This window comes from Lonchura striata, chromosome 19 (assembly GCF_046129695.1).
Source record: "Lonchura striata isolate bLonStr1 chromosome 19, bLonStr1.mat, whole genome shotgun sequence".
In the NCBI taxonomy this organism is placed as follows: domain Eukaryota; kingdom Metazoa; phylum Chordata; class Aves; order Passeriformes; family Estrildidae; genus Lonchura; species Lonchura striata.
The window spans coordinates 981121-1000506 of record NC_134621.1 but is presented as its reverse complement, the minus strand read 5'-3'; the positions used below and the strand labels follow the sequence as shown (position 1 = coordinate 1000506).

Below are 19386 nucleotides of genomic sequence, written 5' to 3'. Positions count from 1 at the left end.
ATGAGGCTGAGAGCTGCAGGGTGCTGAGGGCTCCTGCCGTGATTCCTTAGTGGATCCTGCGCTGATGCTGCCGGGCCGGGCAGCAAGGAGGTGCCGAGTGTTGCTGCAGGGAAGACCCTGCACAGGCACCTCCTGCTGCACTCTCAGTTCCAACATCAGCTCTGAGCCGCTGCAAAGCCACATGTCGGAACGGAAATTAAAGGCCCCTTGATTCTGACATGATAGAGCGATTAAAGCCACATTTCTTGGCCTGGATACCTCACTGGAAATGCAGATATAAGGCTTAGATCCCCAAGGGGATTCAGATTTCTAATCCCAATTTATGCAGCTAAATTCCTATTGATTTCCCTCAGGTAGGGCCCTAAATGCCTTTGTGGGCTGCGATCCAAAGTGGAGGTGTTGTGGCTTAGGGGGGAGCCTGAGCCCTGCACTCGGGGTGGGGGGCGTTCTGCTGCCCCCCTCCAGGGGCTCTGCTCTCTGGGGCTCTGCAGGTCGGGCTCTGGCTGCCCACAGCTCCTGTTGTCACTGGGTGCAACCAGACTGAGCCACTAAGTGAAGGTGCAGCCCCAGATACCAAATCCTACTCCGTGATTCCTTGAGCAGAGTGAGCAGGACTGAGAAAACAGGAGTGGGGTGTGCCTGGGCTCCCAGACACCCCCAGAGTGGCTCAGGGCAGAGCAGCAGGGCTGCTGTGGTTTGCTGCAAGGCAAGGGGAGGCTGTGGAGAGCAGCTTTTGGGTTCCTGCCCTTTTCTCTCCCTCCCCAGTTACTGGTCAGAGCTCCTGGGTGCTTGAGCTGCCCCTTGCTTCCATCCCAAAGAATTATTTTAGCATCTCCTCCGTCAGTGCTGGGATGACTGCTGGAGTCGTTTGGAGCTCCAGCCCTGCCGGCTCGGGCCTGTGCTGAGCACAGGTTCTGAGGGAGGAGGGGAGCTCTGCTGGAGCCCTCTCCTTTCCCAGGGAGCAGGGCGCAGGTTCCGCAGCCTCTGGCTCACGGTGACCTGGGGGATCACTGCTGTAATTGAATTTGTGCAGGACTCCACCGGGAGGCTTTGTCTCAGAGCTGGCAGCTTTAATGTAAAGAAGCTTTAATGAAATAGCATAGCTAAGGCAGAGAATCCTTCCCAGGTTATTCATTTCAGCAGTGGCATCGCTTGTCCTGTGCTTTGCTGCGCCCTTCTCTGGCCGCTGAGTGGACTGGGGGCTGTTATCACTCAAGTGGCTCTGGTATCACTAATTGGCTCTTCTCCTCTCACCTGGCCATGACCCAGCTGCCCTGCACGATGCCCTTTGCAATTACCATGTGCAAATGAGTGCCCTTCATCCCTGGCCAGCTGCAGGACAGCTGGTGTCCCCAGCAGGGTGGCCTTGGCTGTTCCTGCAGCATGGACAGGAGCTGGAGCGGGGAGCCACATCCCTTCCAGGCCGTGGAGCTGGGATGAGCTGGGGCTGGGCTGTTCCAGACAGGGATTCCAGGGCCCTGCATCTGCCCCCAGAGGGTCTGTGCCCAGCCCTGGTGCCCAGCAAGCCCCTGGCACTGGGTGCTGCTTAAGCAAGTGCCCGTGGTCTGTCCTTGCAGGGAGCAGCGTCCCCAGGAGCTGGCCGGGGCTGTCCCAGCAGCTGAGGGGTCTGTGACCAGCCTGCCGAGGCAGAGGCACCTGCTGGGCACCAGAGCAGCTTGGGGAGCCCTTGGCACAGCACGGGAGTGGGGGGCACCGAGGGCAGCCCTGCCCTGCCCCGGCACTGAGCCGTGCCACAGCCACAGGGCAGGGAGAGCAGGAGGAGTCATTTCCACTCTTATCCATTTGTTTTGGTGCTCTGCATAGCCAAACCTTCCCCTGGGACCCCCCTGCCACCCCGCAATGGAGGCACAAAACCTTTCCTGCGGGATGGCACCTTGGGAGCGCCGGGCAGGAGCATCCCAGCCCTGCCTGCATTGGGTCCTGTCACCCAGCGCGTCCCGAAGCTGCTGCCCCGAGCCGCGCTGGGAGCTCGCTGCTCTGCTGCGGGAGCATCCCAGAGCATCCCGGAGCATCCCGGAGCTCCCGAGCAGGCAGCGCCGCCGGATAACGGCCATTAACCTCTCCCTTGGAACAAGAAGGTGCAAATGAGCCCACAGCAGCCTCCTTTCTTCTGCCTGAGCAAGATTGATTGAAAAACAAATTGGCGCAAATAAAGCATGTAATTAGATTAAAGCCTCTCGCCTGGAGCGGCTGGAAAGCGGCAGCGAGGGATTCCCGGGAGCCTGCAGCCCCTTCCCACCTCCCGCAGCCCCTTCCCACCCTTCCCACCTCCTGCAGCCCCTTCCCACCCTTCCCACCTCCTGCAGCCCATTCCCAGCTCCCGCAGCCCGTCCCAGCTCCCGCAGCCCCAGGATGTGACCAGGCTGTCCCCAGCACATCCCGGCCACGTCCTTGCGGGCCCCTCGTGCTCGGTGCCGGCAGCTGGCCCCGGGCACGGCTGGGGCACCTTTGCCCATCCTGGCAGCTCCGGGCACGGTCAGCACCGCAGCCGCCCCCGCCCCAGCGCCGCTGCAGCCCGGGGCGAGCTCCCTCCCTGCCTCCGGGGCTGCCTGGGCCGCTTGGGGCTGGGGATGAACGGCCTGAGGGGTTTTTGGTGGCTCAGCACAGGCGTGGCAGCAGCATCCCAATTTTCCCGGGTTAAAGGGCGCAGGCGGTGGCTGCTGGTGGCACAGCGGGGATGGGCCAGCCGTGCCAGACACCCACTGGAAACCAACCAGTCAACTGGAAAACAGCTCACTGGAAAACTCCACACTGGAAAACACGGAGTTTTACAGCTCTTCCACACCACCTCTACCCCTCCTCAGCCCTCGCCCAGGGCTGGCTGCACATTTCCTATCCCTTCCCACAGGATTTATCCGCTGCTGAGCCCCAGGACACGCTGGGGACATGGGGTACAGATCCAGGGGTGCCCTGCCAAGAACCACTGCCAACACCGGGAAATACATTCCTAGGAAAACATCTGTCCTCGGAAGCCGAGCACCCCATAAATTCCTGCCTGACAGCAGGTCCCAGCCTAGGGGAAAATCAGAGTTTTCTGCTCGGGGAGAGATGCAGAAACACGGAGCTGCTGCTGGGGACAAGAGCTTTGTGTCTCCAGGGCATCAGCTCTGGAAATGTCCCAGGGTGGGAGAGGGAGCTCGTCCTGACTCTGGAGCTCGAGGCTTGGCTATGGTGGGATGTGGGGATAAAGGGTTGCAGGGATTAAGGGATATGGGGATGAAAGAATAAGGGGGTGGAGGAGTGGAGGGGTTTGGGGCGGCGGGGATTTGGTGCAGGGGTGTGGGGTTGGAGGGATGCAGGGATTTGGGGTGGAGGGATTCAGGGATTTGGGGTGGAGGGATGGATGTGGGGCTGCAGGGAGCCCAGCACTGGGATGATGAGAGCAGGGTGCATGAAGCTGATCTGCATTTCAGCAGATTTGGGGGCTTGGTTTTGGTTTTTCCTTCAGCCTTTCTGAGCTGTTGTGAAGCACCAGGAGCTCCCTCACTGGAAGCCCGTCCCCTGTTGTGCTCCCAGCCATTCACTGGGGTGAGAAACCTTTCCGAGGGAGCTCCAGCTGCTGATCGATCAATCAGTCAATCAATCACGCAGCCAATCCATCACCTCGCTTGTCACCCAGCGGTGACAAGGCCGAGAAAGCCCGGGCAGGGCTGAATGAATTCCTGCTCTGGATGGGCACAAAGCTGGAGACTCCCAGGCTGAGCCCAGCCTTACCCCGGGGTGAATGAAATGAGGATTTCCCCTCCCGCCGGCGCTTTGTTCCCAGGCTCGGGGATGCTCCCGGCTCTCCGCCGGGCTGACGCTTCCCCAGAGCCACGGGCTCGGCTTTTCTCCCTGGCAGCGCCGAAACAGGAGCTCCAGCCCTTCAGGGGGGCAGTTTTCCCCGTTCCTGGCTCTTGGGGGAGGATTCAGGCTGAAATTCAGATAGCACAGCATGCAGCCAGCTCTGCCGGGTCTGCTCTGCCCTCTGGGAAAGCTGCCCCAGGTCTGGGAGCCCAGGCATCCCTCAGAGCTGGCTTTTCCCTTCCCTGCATTTACATCCAGCTTCTTCCCCACCAGCCAGGAACAAAAGGGCCCAAAATGACATTTGGAAGGGCCAGATCCGGTTTTGAAATGGCAGAGGTTGATTTCTAGGGGAAAACCATGGGGAGCTGCATCAATCCAATCACCTGGTTTTATTTAAGGCCCCTGGCTGAAATCATCCACCTCAGATAATCATTCTCCAGAAAATCTGGATTTGATTCAGATAAGACAAGAACTGACTGGCAGGTTTATAAACCTTCGTCCCCCCCACCACTATTTTTGTTTGCCCTTTCACTGTGGTCTCTCCTGTCTGAGAGGGACCAAAAAAGAACCAGAAAATCTCTTCCTGCCTGGCAGCAAAAATGAGGAGCAGCCCCTCCTCTTCCTCCAATCTCCCAGCATGGGACAGCATGGATGCATTTCATCTAAACAATCCAGTTTTGGCCTGTTTTCCCAAACTGATTGGGACCCCTGAGAGTAAAGCAGAGCCAGGCAGGACCCCCACAGCAGAGCTGACATTGTCCCACCCCTCGTTCCAAGGCCAGCTTTGGCCCGTGGGCCTCTGCAATGGCTCACGCTGGGGTGATGCTCCCTCAGCTCTTGGCCACTTTCTGTCCCTCGTGGCCACGAGCACAGGAAATGCAGCAGCACCTCTCCCACAGCTGCCTGCACTCAAAGGCTCCCACTAATTGCTTTTCCCATCTTGTTCCCAAACCCTTTTTCTCCCATAGCATGGGAGCCCTGGCTCGCAGACACTGATTTTGGGATTTGTGGAAAACCCCACAGGTTTCAGCAGGGTGGGGTGGGAGCTGAGAGAAGCCAAGACACAGCACTGCTCGATGCTCCCTGCGGGGAAAAGGGATGAAATATGCAGGGTTCAAGCTCCTTGGACAAAGCAGTGCTTTAACACTCCAGTAAAATTCCAGTGAGAAGAATTATGATGGGATTCTGGGCCTGATGGGGCGCTCAGCTTGGCTCAGCCTTCACTGGGCTGTCACTGGGAGGTGGCACAGGAGGCTCCTGGTGGGATGCCCTGGTCCTCCCTCTGGGCATGGGGACATCTCCAGGGACACAGGGATCCACAAGGCACTGTGGATTTCCCATCCCTCGCAGAGCATCCCCTGCTCCAGCCTGCAGCCAGGGCTCCTGAGCTGAGGAAGGCTCTGACCCTGCTGGGATGTTCTCAGTTGCTGGCTTTATGCAGACTCAGCTGGGCAGGATCCCTGAGCAGCCCCACTCCCGTGGCAGGCTGCAGCTGTGTGGGCATGGGGTGAAGCCTGTCCCTCCATCGGTCCCACAGCAGCCCTGGGATCAGCCTTCCTGGGACACTGGGGACTGGTGCTCCTGAGCCCGGGTGACAATCCCTGCACAGCACTTGGCTCAGGGATTGGTCCAAGGTGGCATCTGTCACTTTTAGTGCAAACTCCTTAACTTAGGAACCCTCCTGGCACTGAGATAAAAGCAAACAGCTTTTACACCTCATGTCCTTCACAGCTGGGGCTGGAGCAGCCCGGGGACCTCACACGGGATGCCCCAAGGGAAGAACACGGGATGCTCCAGGGGAAGAACACGGGATGCCCCAGGGGAAGAACACGGGATGCCCCAGGGGAAGAACACGGGATGCTCCAGGGGAAGAACACGGGATGCTCCAGGGGAAGAACACGGGATGCTCCAGGAGAACACGGCACATACCTGCGGGCTCCTCGGCGCTGCTGGCGGCTGTGGTGGGTGGGGCAGCCGGGATCTCTGCAGGACAGCCGGGGCACACGGGAGCAGAGGAGACAAAAGGAGCACGATTATTCCAAAGCCCAGAGAGCCTGCTCCCTGCATACACGGCAGGCTCCCCTCCCAGCCGTGTCTGCCAGTGAGGAGGGTTCCCAGCAAGAGCCCCCAAACCAGTACAGCGGAACTGGGGAACCCGGCGTCCCTCAAAGCTGTTGCAAAGGGGGTTTTTAACAAAAAAAATTGGCTTTTGGCTGCGTGCTGCACTGTGCCCAGCCCCTGTGGGCTGCTGCCACTGCCTGTCCCTGAGCTGTCCCCTCCAGCTGCTGTCACCAGCTCGGAGGCAGTGCTGGCGCTCCCCTGTGAGAGGCAGGGTGCAGGTACGGTACTGCAGCTCTGCTGGGATGCCAGGGGTGCCTCCCACACTTACAGGAAACACAACTGGTGCCAATTCCCTGGTCTCTGGCTCTCATTTGGGGCCAACTTCGCAGAGCTGAAACCACAGCACGCTCTGGAGATCCATTGCCAGGCCTGGCTGTGCTTGCTGAGATCTTGGACTGTGGGTGGAGGGAGCTGTAGGGTCCCAGCCGTGCAGGACCTCCCCTGGATGTGCCTCCTGCATCTAGGGCACGCTGCTGGCATTCTGAGTATTCCTGGGAATGCCCCACCGGCCCAGTTTGAAGGTGGAATTTAGGCATGAGCTGGGAGTGGGCATCTGCCTCTTTCTGCTCGTGCTCTTGGGGGAAGGCACGGCCACCAAGGCAGGGTTTGCTGGGGGTGTGGCAGCAGCTCGCAGGGCTGCAGCCCAATCAGCATCAGGCGATTTTTGGGGTGGCTCACCTTCATGCAGTTAAACACAGCACAAGGCCCGCTGCATGGCCAGGCAGCACTGAGAGCCAGCACAGCCATCCCAAAGCTGGGCTGGGGGTGCCCATGCCTGGCCTGGCACAGACCCGTGGGGGTCTCACTCCTTCCCCCAGGTGTTCTTTTCATGGCTACAGGGCTCTGGGAACAGGGAATTACGAGCAGTGGTAAATCAGAGCGTGACTGTGCCCAGCCCCAAGCCCTGGATGGGCCATGTTGAAATCCTGGGGCTGTCTTTATTTAGTGCCACGAATCCTGAGGGAGCTGATGCAAGGAACAATTTACTCTCTGATTTCCCCTGGCCCTGGGGAATGATTGATGATAAACCTTTGTGCACACTTGCTGCAGAGCAGACTGGAGCCACGGCTGGAGGTCTTGGGGACAACAAGCCTCTGCTTTGGGCTCTTGCTGTCCCATTGCAACACGGGGAAAAATGAATCTCAAGTGACCCCAAACCAGCCTGGAATGTCTGTTTTCTTCAGCAGGAGAAGGTGGAGAAAGGGTCTCTGCCCCAGAATTTGGCAATGGCCATGCTGGGGGGGCAATGGTGTGGGAACAGACTGCAGGTCCCCAACAAAGGCTTGAATCTTTTAACCTTTGCTTTTCTTGCTGGGCCTTTTCCCCTGTCAGCAGCAGGAAATCACCCTCAGGGGCTCCTCCTTCCCATCCCATCCCAGGCACTCTGATGTTGATGCTTGGTTCTGTTAGGGCAGGTGGGGATGGCCCACAAGGAACAGGAGCCACTGGAAGATCCAACAGCAGCAAAGCCCACAGGCAGCAGAGAGGGGCCCAGGACTGAACCCCGACTCCCCAGGCAGTGAGAGCCCCGAGGGCTGAGGGGATCCAGGGTTTGCAGAGCAGCTGCTGCAAGGGAGGCATTTTGGGAGCTGGACCTGGTGCTTGTGCTGTTGTTTTGAGAACAGAGGGGAGAGCAGCCTTGGGGAGGCAAATTGAGAAGCAAACCCAAGGAAGCCAATAGTAAAAGCACCCGTGTTTCTGGGAGGGCTCTGTGAGTGCAAGAGCCCCTTCAGCAATGCAGGGTTCTCAGCTGTGACAGCAGCTCCATCAAAGGAGCAGCTCCTCTGGTCTGAGCTCTGTGCCAGGGCAGCACAGCCTGATTTTGGAGAGAAGAACCTGTTTGTAGCGATGTGCTTTAGCATCCAGCCCTCACGTGACACCCCTAAATAAATGTGCTCTTGGGGCACCTCTGTTCCATGCAGCAAAATTGAATTCCCAGCAAACTCAGCTGTAGATGCACTCACAGAACCCCCCCCAGGAAGGCAGGAGAGCCGCTGGAAGCTGCTGTGGATTTTGGAGCACGTTTGGGCAGAGCAGAGGATGGGGGTCCCCAGGCAGTGCTGCCCCCAAGGTCAGTGGGGTCAGCAGCTCCCAGCCCGGGCAGCGGCTCCGGGGGGGTTTGAAGGGTTAAAATCCGTGCTGCACAAGAAGAAAAATCCACCTACTTATGCAGGGGGCGATGGGGGAGCGGCTCTGCTGGTAGCCCTTGGCGCAGCGGTTGCAGGTGATGCCGGTGACGCCGTCCTTGCAGGGACACTGGCCCGTGGTCTGGTTGCAGGTCTGGCCGGCGGCGCCCACGGGGTGACAGTCACACTCTGCGGGGACACACGGCAGGCTCGGGGGGGCACGGCGGGCACGGGGCGCCGTGGCATCGGCAGGGAGCGGGCAGCTCCCCCGGCACCGCTGCGCCTTCTCCGCGGGCCGGCACAGCCCCGGGACCAGGGCCGGGACAGCCCCGGGACCAGAGCCGGGACCAGAGCCGGGACAGCCCCAGGACCAGAGCCGGGACCAGAGCCGGTACAGCCCCGGGACCAGAGCCGGGACCAGAGCCAGCACAGCCCCAGGACCAGGGCCACACAGCCCCGGGAACAGAGCTGGCACAGCCCCAGGACCAGGGCCACACAGCCCCGGGAACAGAGCTGGCACAGCCCCGGGAACAGAGCCGGGACCAGAGCCGGGACCAGGGCTGGCACTGGGCACAGGGGCGGCACTGGGCACAGCCCCGAGGTGCAGCCTGGATGGCAGACCCTGGCAGCAGCTGGGGCTCATCCCGCAGACACGGCTCCTCAGCCCGTGAGAGCTGAGATGTTTGCAGGATTTCAAGGCAGGGCAGCAGCACCCACCGCCCCCACCCGGCAGCCCAAACTCCCGGGGCGGTGGCAGGGCTGGTACAGAGGTACAGACCCGGCAGGGCTCCACCGCCCCTCTGCCAGGCAGGAAGCAATCGCTTGGGAATTCATCTCACGTGCCCTCCAAGAAAAATCAAAGCAGCCCTTTCAGAGCTCTCGCTCGAGCCCTTCCCGCTGAGCAGCATCCCTGGCAGCTGGCACTGCGGGCACAGGAAGGAAATGCCCTTGTTGGATGCAGGCGGGCTGGAGGACCTGCTGTTCCCGGCCAGATGGATGCAGCCTTGACGGCAGAGCTGGGCAGATGTGAAGGGTTTGGCAGGGGATGTAAATACTGCACTTGAAAACATTCAAACATTCACCATCTCATTTCCCACAGTGGGACTTTACTGGCACAGCTGTTTGAGGGGGATTTAAAAAAAAAAAAAAAAAAGCCAAAAAGAAGAAAAGCCATAAAGAAAAAAAAAAAAAAGCCCAAAAGCATCAGGGCTTGTTATCATCACTGCTCCAAAAGGATTACGGGCTCGCACATTTGTTAACAGCCCTGATTTCTAAGAGCTGCAAGCGCCGTGCCAGACTGTGGGCTGCCCCTGCTGAGCGGTGGCAGGGACAGGCAGGCAGGAAAGCTTTCCTTTTCTTCTGCAGCATCCCGGGCAGGAGGCAGCCAAATCCCTCCCTGGGGAGCTGATCCCGCTCTCCTCCTGCCCCTCAGGGGAGCTGCCTGCCAGGAACAGGGGCTGGGGGAAACCTGTCCCGCTGCAGGGGCTGCGCTGGGGCAGCGCCAGGGTCCCCAAGGCACCGGTGGCTTCAAGCCCCCCAAACCGGGCACATCTCTCCCAGGAGGCCTTTTCCTGGACCCTGCAGTTCTGCTTGGTTTGGTCTGCACACCCCTGGCACTAAATGTGCCTCACCTGGGGACAGCAGACGCATCCCCCATTGGTGTTGGGTTTCCAAGTTTGGGGTTTGGCTGGAGGATCCCTCCCAGCCAGCCCAGCAGGATCCTGCTCCCTGCCCCAGCAGCTCCCCGGCTGATCCCCCTGCCCAGCAGGGTCTGGGTGGTGCCTGGAGCACCCCTGCTCCGGGTGGACCAACTTCTCCCTGGGGACATCCAGAGCTCCAGCAAACTGCCACCAGCCCTGACCCCACAGCTCCTGGCTGGGAAGAGACAGAGCCTTGCCAAAACCTGATGATTTTTCACACGAGGGGGAAAGAAACCCCTCAAGAAACCAACAAAGCTTTTGCTCCTTTTCTCCTCTTTTCCTAACACTTCTGATTTGAATTTTTGATTAAAAGTCCCTCTCTCCCCCCTGCCCTGAGCTGCCCCTGGGAAATGGCTGCTTGCAAACCTGTTCTCAGCAGAAATCTCATTTTCTAAAGCTAATTTAGATTGGAAAAGTTTCAACGGGAAATCAGCATGGCTGGTGATGAGCAGAGGGATGCTTAGGTGGGAAAACCTTCACACTGCAGCCCCAAGGGATGGCTCAGGTAATGCTGGGGGAGAGGAAATAAAACCACATTAAGCAAAGGCCTGCAGGAGAAACGGGAGAGAAGAGAGTTAAAGAAGAGCAGAGAGCCAGGAGTTAACACAAAAATAAGCAAATCAGGGCAGGGTTACCCAGGAGAGGCAAAGGACAGGCAGATGGGTGGGGATGAGCAGCCTCGTGCTCCGGGCGCTCACTCCGGGGCTGCTCCATCCTGGAGGAGCCCCCGTGTGAGCGGATCGCCCCCATTTCAGCGGGACTCTGGGGAAAAGAGGGAGAAGAGCCTTGGTGATGAGCGAGATCCCCAGTCAGGGTCCTGGAGGCCGGGCTGGGAGCCCAGAGCGCTCTTTGAAAATCAGTGAATGAATCAAACGCTGTCGCTTGCTCCCCTCTCGGGGCAGAGGCTCGGCGCAGCTCGCCCAGAGCTGCCGGGGCATTTTCGGGCCTCTCTGAGGCTGTCTCCTGTCCCCAGCCGGCTCTGCTGTCCCCCGGTGTGATGTGAGGTGCCCAGGGCTGCAGAGGGCACGAGTGGCAGATCTGAAATCCCGTGGATTCCACCGGGATGAGATCCCGGCCGATCCCTGCCACACCGAGGGGAGAATCCTGTCTGGGTGACGGGACGGGCTCGTGTCCCTGTCCCCAGCGTCCCCCTGGTCCGGCCCGTCCTGCCGGCTCTGCCCCCCCCAAAGTGCGGCGATGGGCGCTGCAGGAGGGGCGCTCGCAGCTCCTGCAGATGGGATTTGCTGTCCCGTCCTCCAGAAACTGAACCAGCGCCAGCAATTAGTGCAATTAAAGGTAATTTACACTTCCTCGGCCAGTGCAAACACTTGCAGCCAGCAATTACAGGCTCTTCTCCTTCCCCAGCCGTGGAGCTGCTGGTGCTTGATGCTGATTTTCCCAATCTGGTTCAAATTCCTTTGGGCTTTAACCCCAAACTGAGGGAAGGCTGCACCACGATGCCCGCGGGGGGTGACCGGTGCCAACGCTCCTTTGGCATCGCCGCTGCCTTTCCGATAGGCACCCCGGGACTCACAGAACACTTTGCATCCCTGAACTTCCCTGGCTTTCATCCCTGAACTTCCCTGGCTTTGTGGATTTGTTCATCAGCCAGCGAGGCGCAGAAATTCAGCAGCGCCCTGCGCTGAGCAGAGCCCCGCAGGCACCAGAGCCGAAGGCAGCTCTACGAGCAGGACAGGAAAACAGGACAGGACAGGGATGGCCGGGACAGCCCTGCAGATGACAGGGAGGATAACACGGGGTTTTTCCTCATGCCTTGCTTGAAAGGATCGCCCCGCAGAGGGTACGCTGAGATGGGAGAGAAGCAAACGGGGATGATGCTGGAGCAAGAAAAATGCCCACGGAACATCGGGGGAAGGGAAATAACTCTCAGGATTTCATTTTTTTACGGAAAACTGTAGGAATTTATGCTGAGTGTCTGTGGCAGAGGTGACCAGGAGTTCCTAGTGAAAAATGAAGTTATTTTTTGGTTGAAAACATGGCTCTGGAGGAGAAAACAAGGAGCAGGAATCTGTGGGGAGGCTAACGGGCAATGAGAGCAGCCGTGGGGGTGCCTCTGCTCCCAGGAGCTGATTTTCCCTGTAAAATAACCATAAGGACAGCAGGGAGCTGAGAGCACTCCCGGGTGAGCACCTTGAGCTGGCTGCTCCAGATGTGAGGAGACCACGTCGCTCTCTGCGAGCCAGACCCGAAGTGGCCGAGCGGATGGGGGGACAGCAGCCAAAATCCGGAGAGCAGGAGGAGGCACAATGGGAAGGAGGGAACAGGATGGCTCATCCACGCTGAAGGGTCCCAATTAACCGCAGCCACTCCAGGAGAAGATCTGGGAGTCAATGAAACATCTGGCTGATTGCAGCGCAGCTCAGAAGAGCCGCAAGATGGGAGGCTGTGCTGTGAAAGGGGGAGAGAGAAACTCTGAATTCATAGCGGGGCACTAGAGAAATCAATAGCACGTCCTCAGCTGGGAGCTGCAGTGAAAGGCACGGAGAGCACCCACGGCAAAGATTCGGAATGCCTTGCCAAGAGACCGTGGAGGGCTGCCAAGCAATGCGAGCGCCGGGAAGGTCAGACAGGTGCTCCTCTCCACTGCTCCTTAAAGCCCGGCAACAAAGGGACATTGAGGGCGTTGAAAAGGCAACCTTTTCAAGGAGAAAAGGAAACGCTGCTTTGCACCGCACGTAATTAACTCGTAGAACTCCTGCTACGAGCCACCATGGCAAGGGCCCAACAGGATTAGATAGGGCTCTGAATGAGAACATCTGTAGTTACATTAGCTGGGATTAATATATATACGGATATAAGCACTGCCAGGCAGCTCCTCACCGCCTGCAGCCAGGAGATTTCCCCCGGGGCCAGGCTCTGCCGAGCTGCCTGCCGTGGGCTTTTCCAGCTCTGTCTGGAGCTCCCAAATCGGCTCCTATTTTCTGTACAAGCCTGCTGAGGCAGAGCATTGCCCACCCCACCCAGCCAGAGATGCCTTTCTGTGCTTCAGCTCAGGTTTGGAGCTAAAGAACACCTGGAAGGATCTTGGGCCGTGCTTGGGATAAAAAAAAAACCCACGGTTTTTCAGTTCAGGTGTTTGAACTTGCTGAGATGGTTCTGCTCCACTGAAGGTTGACAAATAGCACGAAAAAAATGCAAATATTTTCGCACCCCCGGTGCTCGGGCGGAGGTATTCCCAGCCGCTAATCCTGCCCCACACACGTGTGGTGAAAGGTAAATAAAGGGATAAATCTCCAGGCTCAGCTCTCCTCAAGTGTGACCTTTATGGAGAAGGTGCCTGAAAAGATCTGCATTTGTGGAGAATTAACATCTTCCTGTTTTCGGGGAAGCTGCTTCCTTGGGAGGCTTTCAGAGTGATGAAAAATCCTTTTGCCTGGACAAGAAAAAAAGGCTGGATTTGCCAGGGTGTCCAGATTTCCTCTTGTCACCCTGGACGTGCCAGGTTCACAAACCTCACGGGGCTCCAGCTCCAGCCTCTGGACTGAGCAGGAACCCAACAATGCATTTAACTGCAAAAATCCCCTTCTTTTGCAATGGTCAGTGATGAAGGCTCCTGCATGCAGAAATCACACTCTGTTTGAAGTACAAATTCAATCCCAGGTAGCCAATGTGCCTTAGGTGAACATTTATATTTAGCCAGGCTTTAAAATGCTTTTCCAGAATCACGGCCAAAAATTGCTTCCCTTTGGTTGCTTCCCTTCTTTCCTCCAAAGACTTCAGCAGGAGAAAAACAGGAGTTTTCTGTGGCCACAGAAAACTTCTGCTGGAAAAAACCACAACAAACCCAGGTTTGTTGTCAAAATGTCAAAACAAATTCAATTTAAGTTCTCCTGTTGCCTCAACAACGCGTCCTGATGCAGCAAACATGTCTCGCTTCACCTTGTGGTTTTAGCATTTAGAGGGGTGGATCTGGCATTATTCCTTAAGTGAGCGTTTTTTGTTGTAGAGTTGTTTTTTTCCTGCTCCACTGTCTTTAGGAGCTCAGGTACTTTAAACCCTGCTCCCTCTAAGACATCTTCCCAGGAACTCAGGGTGTGAGAATTCCTGGAGTGCCCCCGTAGCTGAGATCCATCCCAGAGGTGACCTTGCAGTGGTCCCAAGGAGGACGGGATGTGTCCACAGCTTTTCTTTGGCTCCTGTCTTTGGGAATCAATTCAAACCAAGCAGGGCTCCTTCCTGTGGATCCTATCCCGGTTATTTGTCCCTGGATGAGGGAGTCTGAGCCCACCCTGTGCACCCGAGCGAGAGGAGAGGTTGGTGCTGGCTCTGGGGACCTCCCGTGGGGCTGGGAGAGCCCACAGGCACAGCCAGAGCATCTCCAGCACGGGCAGCATGTCCTGCAAAGCCCACGGCTCGTGGGGAAGGGAAGCTGGAACTCGGCGTGCACCCACCCAGTCCGGCCCCAGCTGGTTTGCACAGCAGCAGCAGGGGTGGAAACGTCTCTGTGCTAACCCTGAACACCAAGAATGACTTTAAATATTAACCACTAAGTGCTCTGCCCTGAGCTCCTCAGCCTGCCCGCACGCTGGGGGCTGGATTTAGCCCTCCAAAGGATCATGTTCGTGCTCAGTGTCCCTCAGCACATTCTCCTGGAGATTTAAAGGTTTCTTGCCAGCAGAACATGAATTCCTCCTTTTATTGGGCAGAGCCAAACAATCTCTGGGTGTCTCCTGCTGTCCCTCCTCCCGTGCCACTTCTCAGGGCTCTCCCGTTTCCCCTCCTGGACTGGCACTCGGGGGAGCCAAGGGCTTTGGTGCCCTGCACTTTGGGCCAAATTTCACAGATCAGACCTTGGCTTTGTCTTCTCCATAACAAGGAACAGACGGGGCCACAAAGCCTCCACTGAGCCGGAGTCGCCGCTAATCCGGAGGGGCCTTGGAACCCCGGCAATAAATCCACTTTTTGGGCAGGGGCACTGTGGGCAGGCATTAGTGACACACACAATGGAACAATTATGGCAGCACTCCCCAAAATGCTGGAAAATTCTCTTGGTCCAAAATTGTTAAAACTTCCCCTGTCCGCCGAGAGCTCCAATTCCCACGTGGTTCCAGCAGGGCTGGAGAAGCTGCTGGGGATGCTGAGATGAAGCATTGGGGTTTCCTTCACCCCACTTCGCTGGCAAGATTCGGGTTTTACCATGGAGATTGTGATCCCTTTGATTTTTCCCTCAAAAATGTCAGAGCAGCAGCAGCTCAGTGGGGCACGGTGGCCTCCTGGATGTAAAGCAAACCCAGCTCCCCCTGCTCTCACAGGAGATGTTGCACGGGGAAGAGTGGGCTGGGAATGCTGCTAGTGAAGGAAAAAAAAGGGAGGCAAAGTTTCTCTCTTCCTGATGTGTTTTTAGCCTGGCTCTGGAGGAAACGAGGTTCCTACAAGTGCATTCTCCCTCTAATAATAAAAATCAAATCTGGCAGCGCAGCAGAAGTCTCGGAGATAATGAGGTTGCCACAAGCCTCGTTATCCTCGGAGAAAGGCGGCAGTGGGGAAGGTGAGGGAGAAGCTGGAAGAGCTCTGCAGAAAAGGATCCTTTTGGTGTGCACAGCCCTCGTGGGACACCAAAGCATCCACAGTGGGGAGAGTCCCCAACACCCCAAGAGCAGGGAGAAATCCCAGTGAGAGCTCCTGGGGCACAAATCCCAGCCCCTCGTTGTGATGCTCTGAGAAGCATCTGTTTAACTGGAAAAGAAATCCTTTCCTACCAGAAAAAAAACCCTTTTCACTTCAGTATGCTGAAAACCAGAGCATGGGGATGAGCAGAGCTGAGCTTGGGTTGAATTCTCAGGATCTGAGAGCCTGAAGCACTTTCCACTCCTGAGAACTGTTCTGAAGTAGGAAATTATCTCCATTATTGGAAAACATTTATGGGGAATGCCAATTATTCCTTTTCTTTCCTCTGTCTCGTGGATATGCAAAATTCTGGCTTTGCAAGTGAATTTAGCAACTTTTGTCCTTAGTCTGAGACCAGCAGTGGAGAGCTGGGGTTTAGTCTGGTTTTATTTTCTTAATAGGGTGCAAATTCCCCTCTATTGTGTCGCCACTTCTGACAAACCACATCCCAACCTGCCCTCCAGGATTGCTCCTGGATGTTTCTCTGCTGGAAACCCAAATCCAAACCCCAGTTTGGAAGGTGGCCGGCTCCCAGTTTGTCCAGTAAACTCCTGCTGGGCACCAGCACTGCCAGGATGTGATTTTTCAGGAATGCGGGGCTGGCTCTGCTCCGGGAATCAATGCTGTCTACATTTTCCTATTGAGCTGGGCCATGCTCGTGTCTGCCATGGATTCAGGACTCGGCGGGAGCCCTGTCTCTCCTCTGAAGGTGCTGAGGAGCTTTCCAGGTGGCCATGGAGATTCCAGCTCTTTCTGAGCAGCCTCTTCCATCTCCTCACGGCTCCCTGGATTCAGCAGTGTCTTGCCCTGAATTCCACAACTCAGCAAACTCTGCCCACTCTGCCTAATTTGATGTTTCTGCTCATACATCATTAAAATGCGGATTTTAATGGATTTTTAAAAAGCTGGCATGGGCTGGGAGATACCTTGTGTTGAGCTTGAGTCTTACTTGAACAAAAAAATCTCTGCTTTTCCACAGTTTCAGTCTACAAACTCAGAACATCATGAGAGTTTCAGTAATGCTCGTGTCCCTTCTTTTCTCTGGGATCCTTCCAGCCCAGGTGAGTGAACGGTGCAGCTCCAGCCTGGGGAGTGGCAGTGCCATGGAGGAGGTGACACTTGGTGGCACTCAAGCCTCCTGTGCTGCCCCAGGATGCTCCAACAGCGACCTGTGAGCACGGACAGCTTAAAGGTGCATTTCTAGAAACCTTCTCCAATGGTCTGTGTGGGTCTGGGGGTTGTGATGACGAATTTTAGATGCAGAGGCCATAAATCAGCTCTCAGGGTTTGCAATAATACAGATATAAGGAATTATGGGGCTGTGGGGAAGAGTGACTCAGGCACAGCCACTGACAAATGCAGGATGGAAATGCAAGTAGAAAATCATTCCTGTGGCAGTGGAAGAGAATCTCCACAGTCCTGGGGAGGAATTAAAGTTGTGCTTGGCAGATCGATGCCTGGGAAGTTTGGAGTTTCTCCAGGGATGTGATTTCTCAGAGGTGACCAAGCCCTGACACAAGAGCCCAGTCCAAGCCCTGCCAGCAGCACGAGCTGGCTCCTCTCTCATCTCAACAGAAGCTCCAGCTGGAATGCAAAGAGGAGAACAAGGAGGAGAGGAAGGGAAGGAAGTTTGACCATTAAGGACAAGTCCCTGGGGTGAATTCCTGGAAAGTATCACCTTGGAGTTTGCCTTAAAACCACAGCTGAGCTGAATCAGAGATGGGCATGAAAATGAGGTCACTGCTGGCCCTGCAGGAGCCACCACTGCTGCCCTGGTGGCACTGCTGCCCTGGTGCAGGGATCCAGCCAGGCCACCCCAATGTCTCTGGCACGCTCCAGCTGTGAGCTGTCTGCCCCACCCAGCTGTGGGCTGGGGGCCGTGGTGACAGGGGACATCTCCAAGGCTGGAGAGATGCTGACCAGGACTGGAACCATGGACAGCGTGGTGTCCTTGTGCTACACCCCGACACCAGCAGTGGGACACCTCTGGTGGCACTGCCACCATTCTCAGACTCTGCCCTGGAGGCAGTGGCACCTCTCTCAGACTCTGCCCTGGAGGCAGTGGCACCACTCTCAGACTGTGCTCTGGTGGCAGTGGCACCTCTCTCACACTCTGCTCTCTGCCGTGGCTGTTCCCTGCCACCTCCTGTGCCCCAGGTTCCCAGCGGGACCCAGCAGCAGGAACAGAGAGGCTCCATCTGCCCCGGCCCAGCCTCCAGGGAATGAGCTCTGGGCTCTAAGCTGGTCACGCAGCTCCCTCTATAGTCACTGCAGAGAGACGGGGACCGGTGCCACTGTCCCCGTCACCGGGGGCTCTGCTCGGCTCCCCCAAAGCCAGAGGGGTTCGGGTTCTGCCCCACTCAATGCCCGTGACTGGGTGAGGAAAACCCTTTATGTGCACCCGTGCAATCCAGGACGGGAGGCTGAGCCCGTGGGGACAGATCTCACCTCCCTCTGCTGCAGCCCAAAGTGCCTCCAAAATGCAAATGTCGAGTCTTGGCCCTTGGTGGGCGCAGGCCCGGACGGGAGGGAGGCTGGGAGTGCTTTTTGGGGCTTGCACAAGGCATGAAATGCTCAGCACAGCTGGAAAGCTCCCCAGGCTGCAGCAGCACCAGGCACACAGACAATCCCATTTCCTCCCAGAACACGGAGCCCTGATGAATGTGACCTCTCCAGGTGCCAAATCCTGCCCCTGCACGAGGGCTTTGCGCCGGCAGCCTCAGCACAGGCGCATTCGGAGCACGTCTCGTTTGTCATCTTTTCATCAAAAAGTGTGCAAAGCCTCTCCCTGAAGTGCAGAGCTGTTTTACAGCCAGGCTATAAAACCCTGCAGACTCTCTACTCCAATGGAATTACATTAGTGCCAATAATCTGGCAAATATCAGGAGGGAGTTTAATCAAAAGAACCAACAGCAGGGCCCTGATTTACAGCGGCCCATGACAGAGCGGGGTGGACGAGGGTTTGCAGGACCCAGATGTGGAATTTCACTTGCAACATCATTTGGAGCAGAGGGAAAGCAGAAGGAACTGGAAGCAGGGCTTCAGCGTGCTGGGAGCTCTTGGTGATTTCTCAAAACCCAGGGAGAAAAGAGGAACAATTCGTCCTTGTCCGAGTCTGAAAAAAGGAACGTGAAAATTTCTTATAGCCCGAGTTTTGCTGCTTCTCGGGACAGCCCCCACAGCAGGGGTGTGCCCAGGACGGGGGTGTGATGTGTCTGCCAGGACAAAGGGCATCCTGCTCCCCTGCCCGCTGGGACGAGCCCACCCACCCCCCTGGAGGAGGAGCAGGGACCATCGGGCTCCTCCAGGCCAGGATCCAGGGCTGGCACACGGATCAGCTGCAGTCTGACCTCGGAATGCCAGGGGAGCCCTGGCTCGGTGTCCCAGGGGCTGCCTGACCACCCACCCGGAGCAGCCACATCCTGCATGCCCAGCTCCGTGCCCAGCTGCAGCCTGGCAGGCTCTGGCACACACCCAGCACGGCCGCTCCGTGCAATATCCCTGCTCCATCTGTCATCAATTCCTTTGCCTGTGGTTCGCAGCCTCCTTGCCACGGCCTGCCTGGCGTGGCCCTGTCCCAGGGCATCTCTGGCCACTGACAACTTGCAGGCTTTTGTCGTTTTTGCAAGGAAAACCACTGGAAGCAAACACAGAGCAAAGCACCTGGCACGGCAGAGAAAACCATCCTTAAACCCCAGCTCCTCATGCCTTCACCTGCACTGCTGATCTGAACTTCAGGTCATTAGCAAAGTCCTTTCTGTATCAATTATTAAAGGTTTGGCTGTTGGAAACACAAGCAGCCCTGAGCTGGGCAGGGGGTATTGCCCAGCTCTGCTTTCTGCTCCCCTTTTGCTGCCCGAGCCCCACCCCTGCCCTGCAACACGTGTAAAAGTTTGTGGAATTCTCCTTTTCTCCAACTTAAAAAGAAGGAGAGATTGTGCAAGCATTTTTGCAATGTCATATTTTTGCATGATTACCCAAACCAACCATTTCAAACAATGCAA

At 57.0% G+C, this 19386-nt stretch overlaps 1 protein-coding gene across 1 annotated transcript in view; it reads right to left on the bottom strand.

Annotated features, from left to right (window-relative positions):
- The window catches only part of NTN1 (netrin 1), a 73904-nt gene that overhangs the window by 10248 nt on the left and 44270 nt on the right, over positions 1-19386 (bottom strand). The window contains exons 3-4 of the mRNA XM_021539076.2: positions 8094-8243; positions 5737-5790 (exon numbers count right to left, since the gene is read on the bottom strand). Of these exons, the coding sequence (XP_021394751.1) occupies positions 5737-5790; positions 8094-8243 (204 nt within the window). The remainder of the gene's footprint in view (positions 1-5736; positions 5791-8093; positions 8244-19386) is intronic.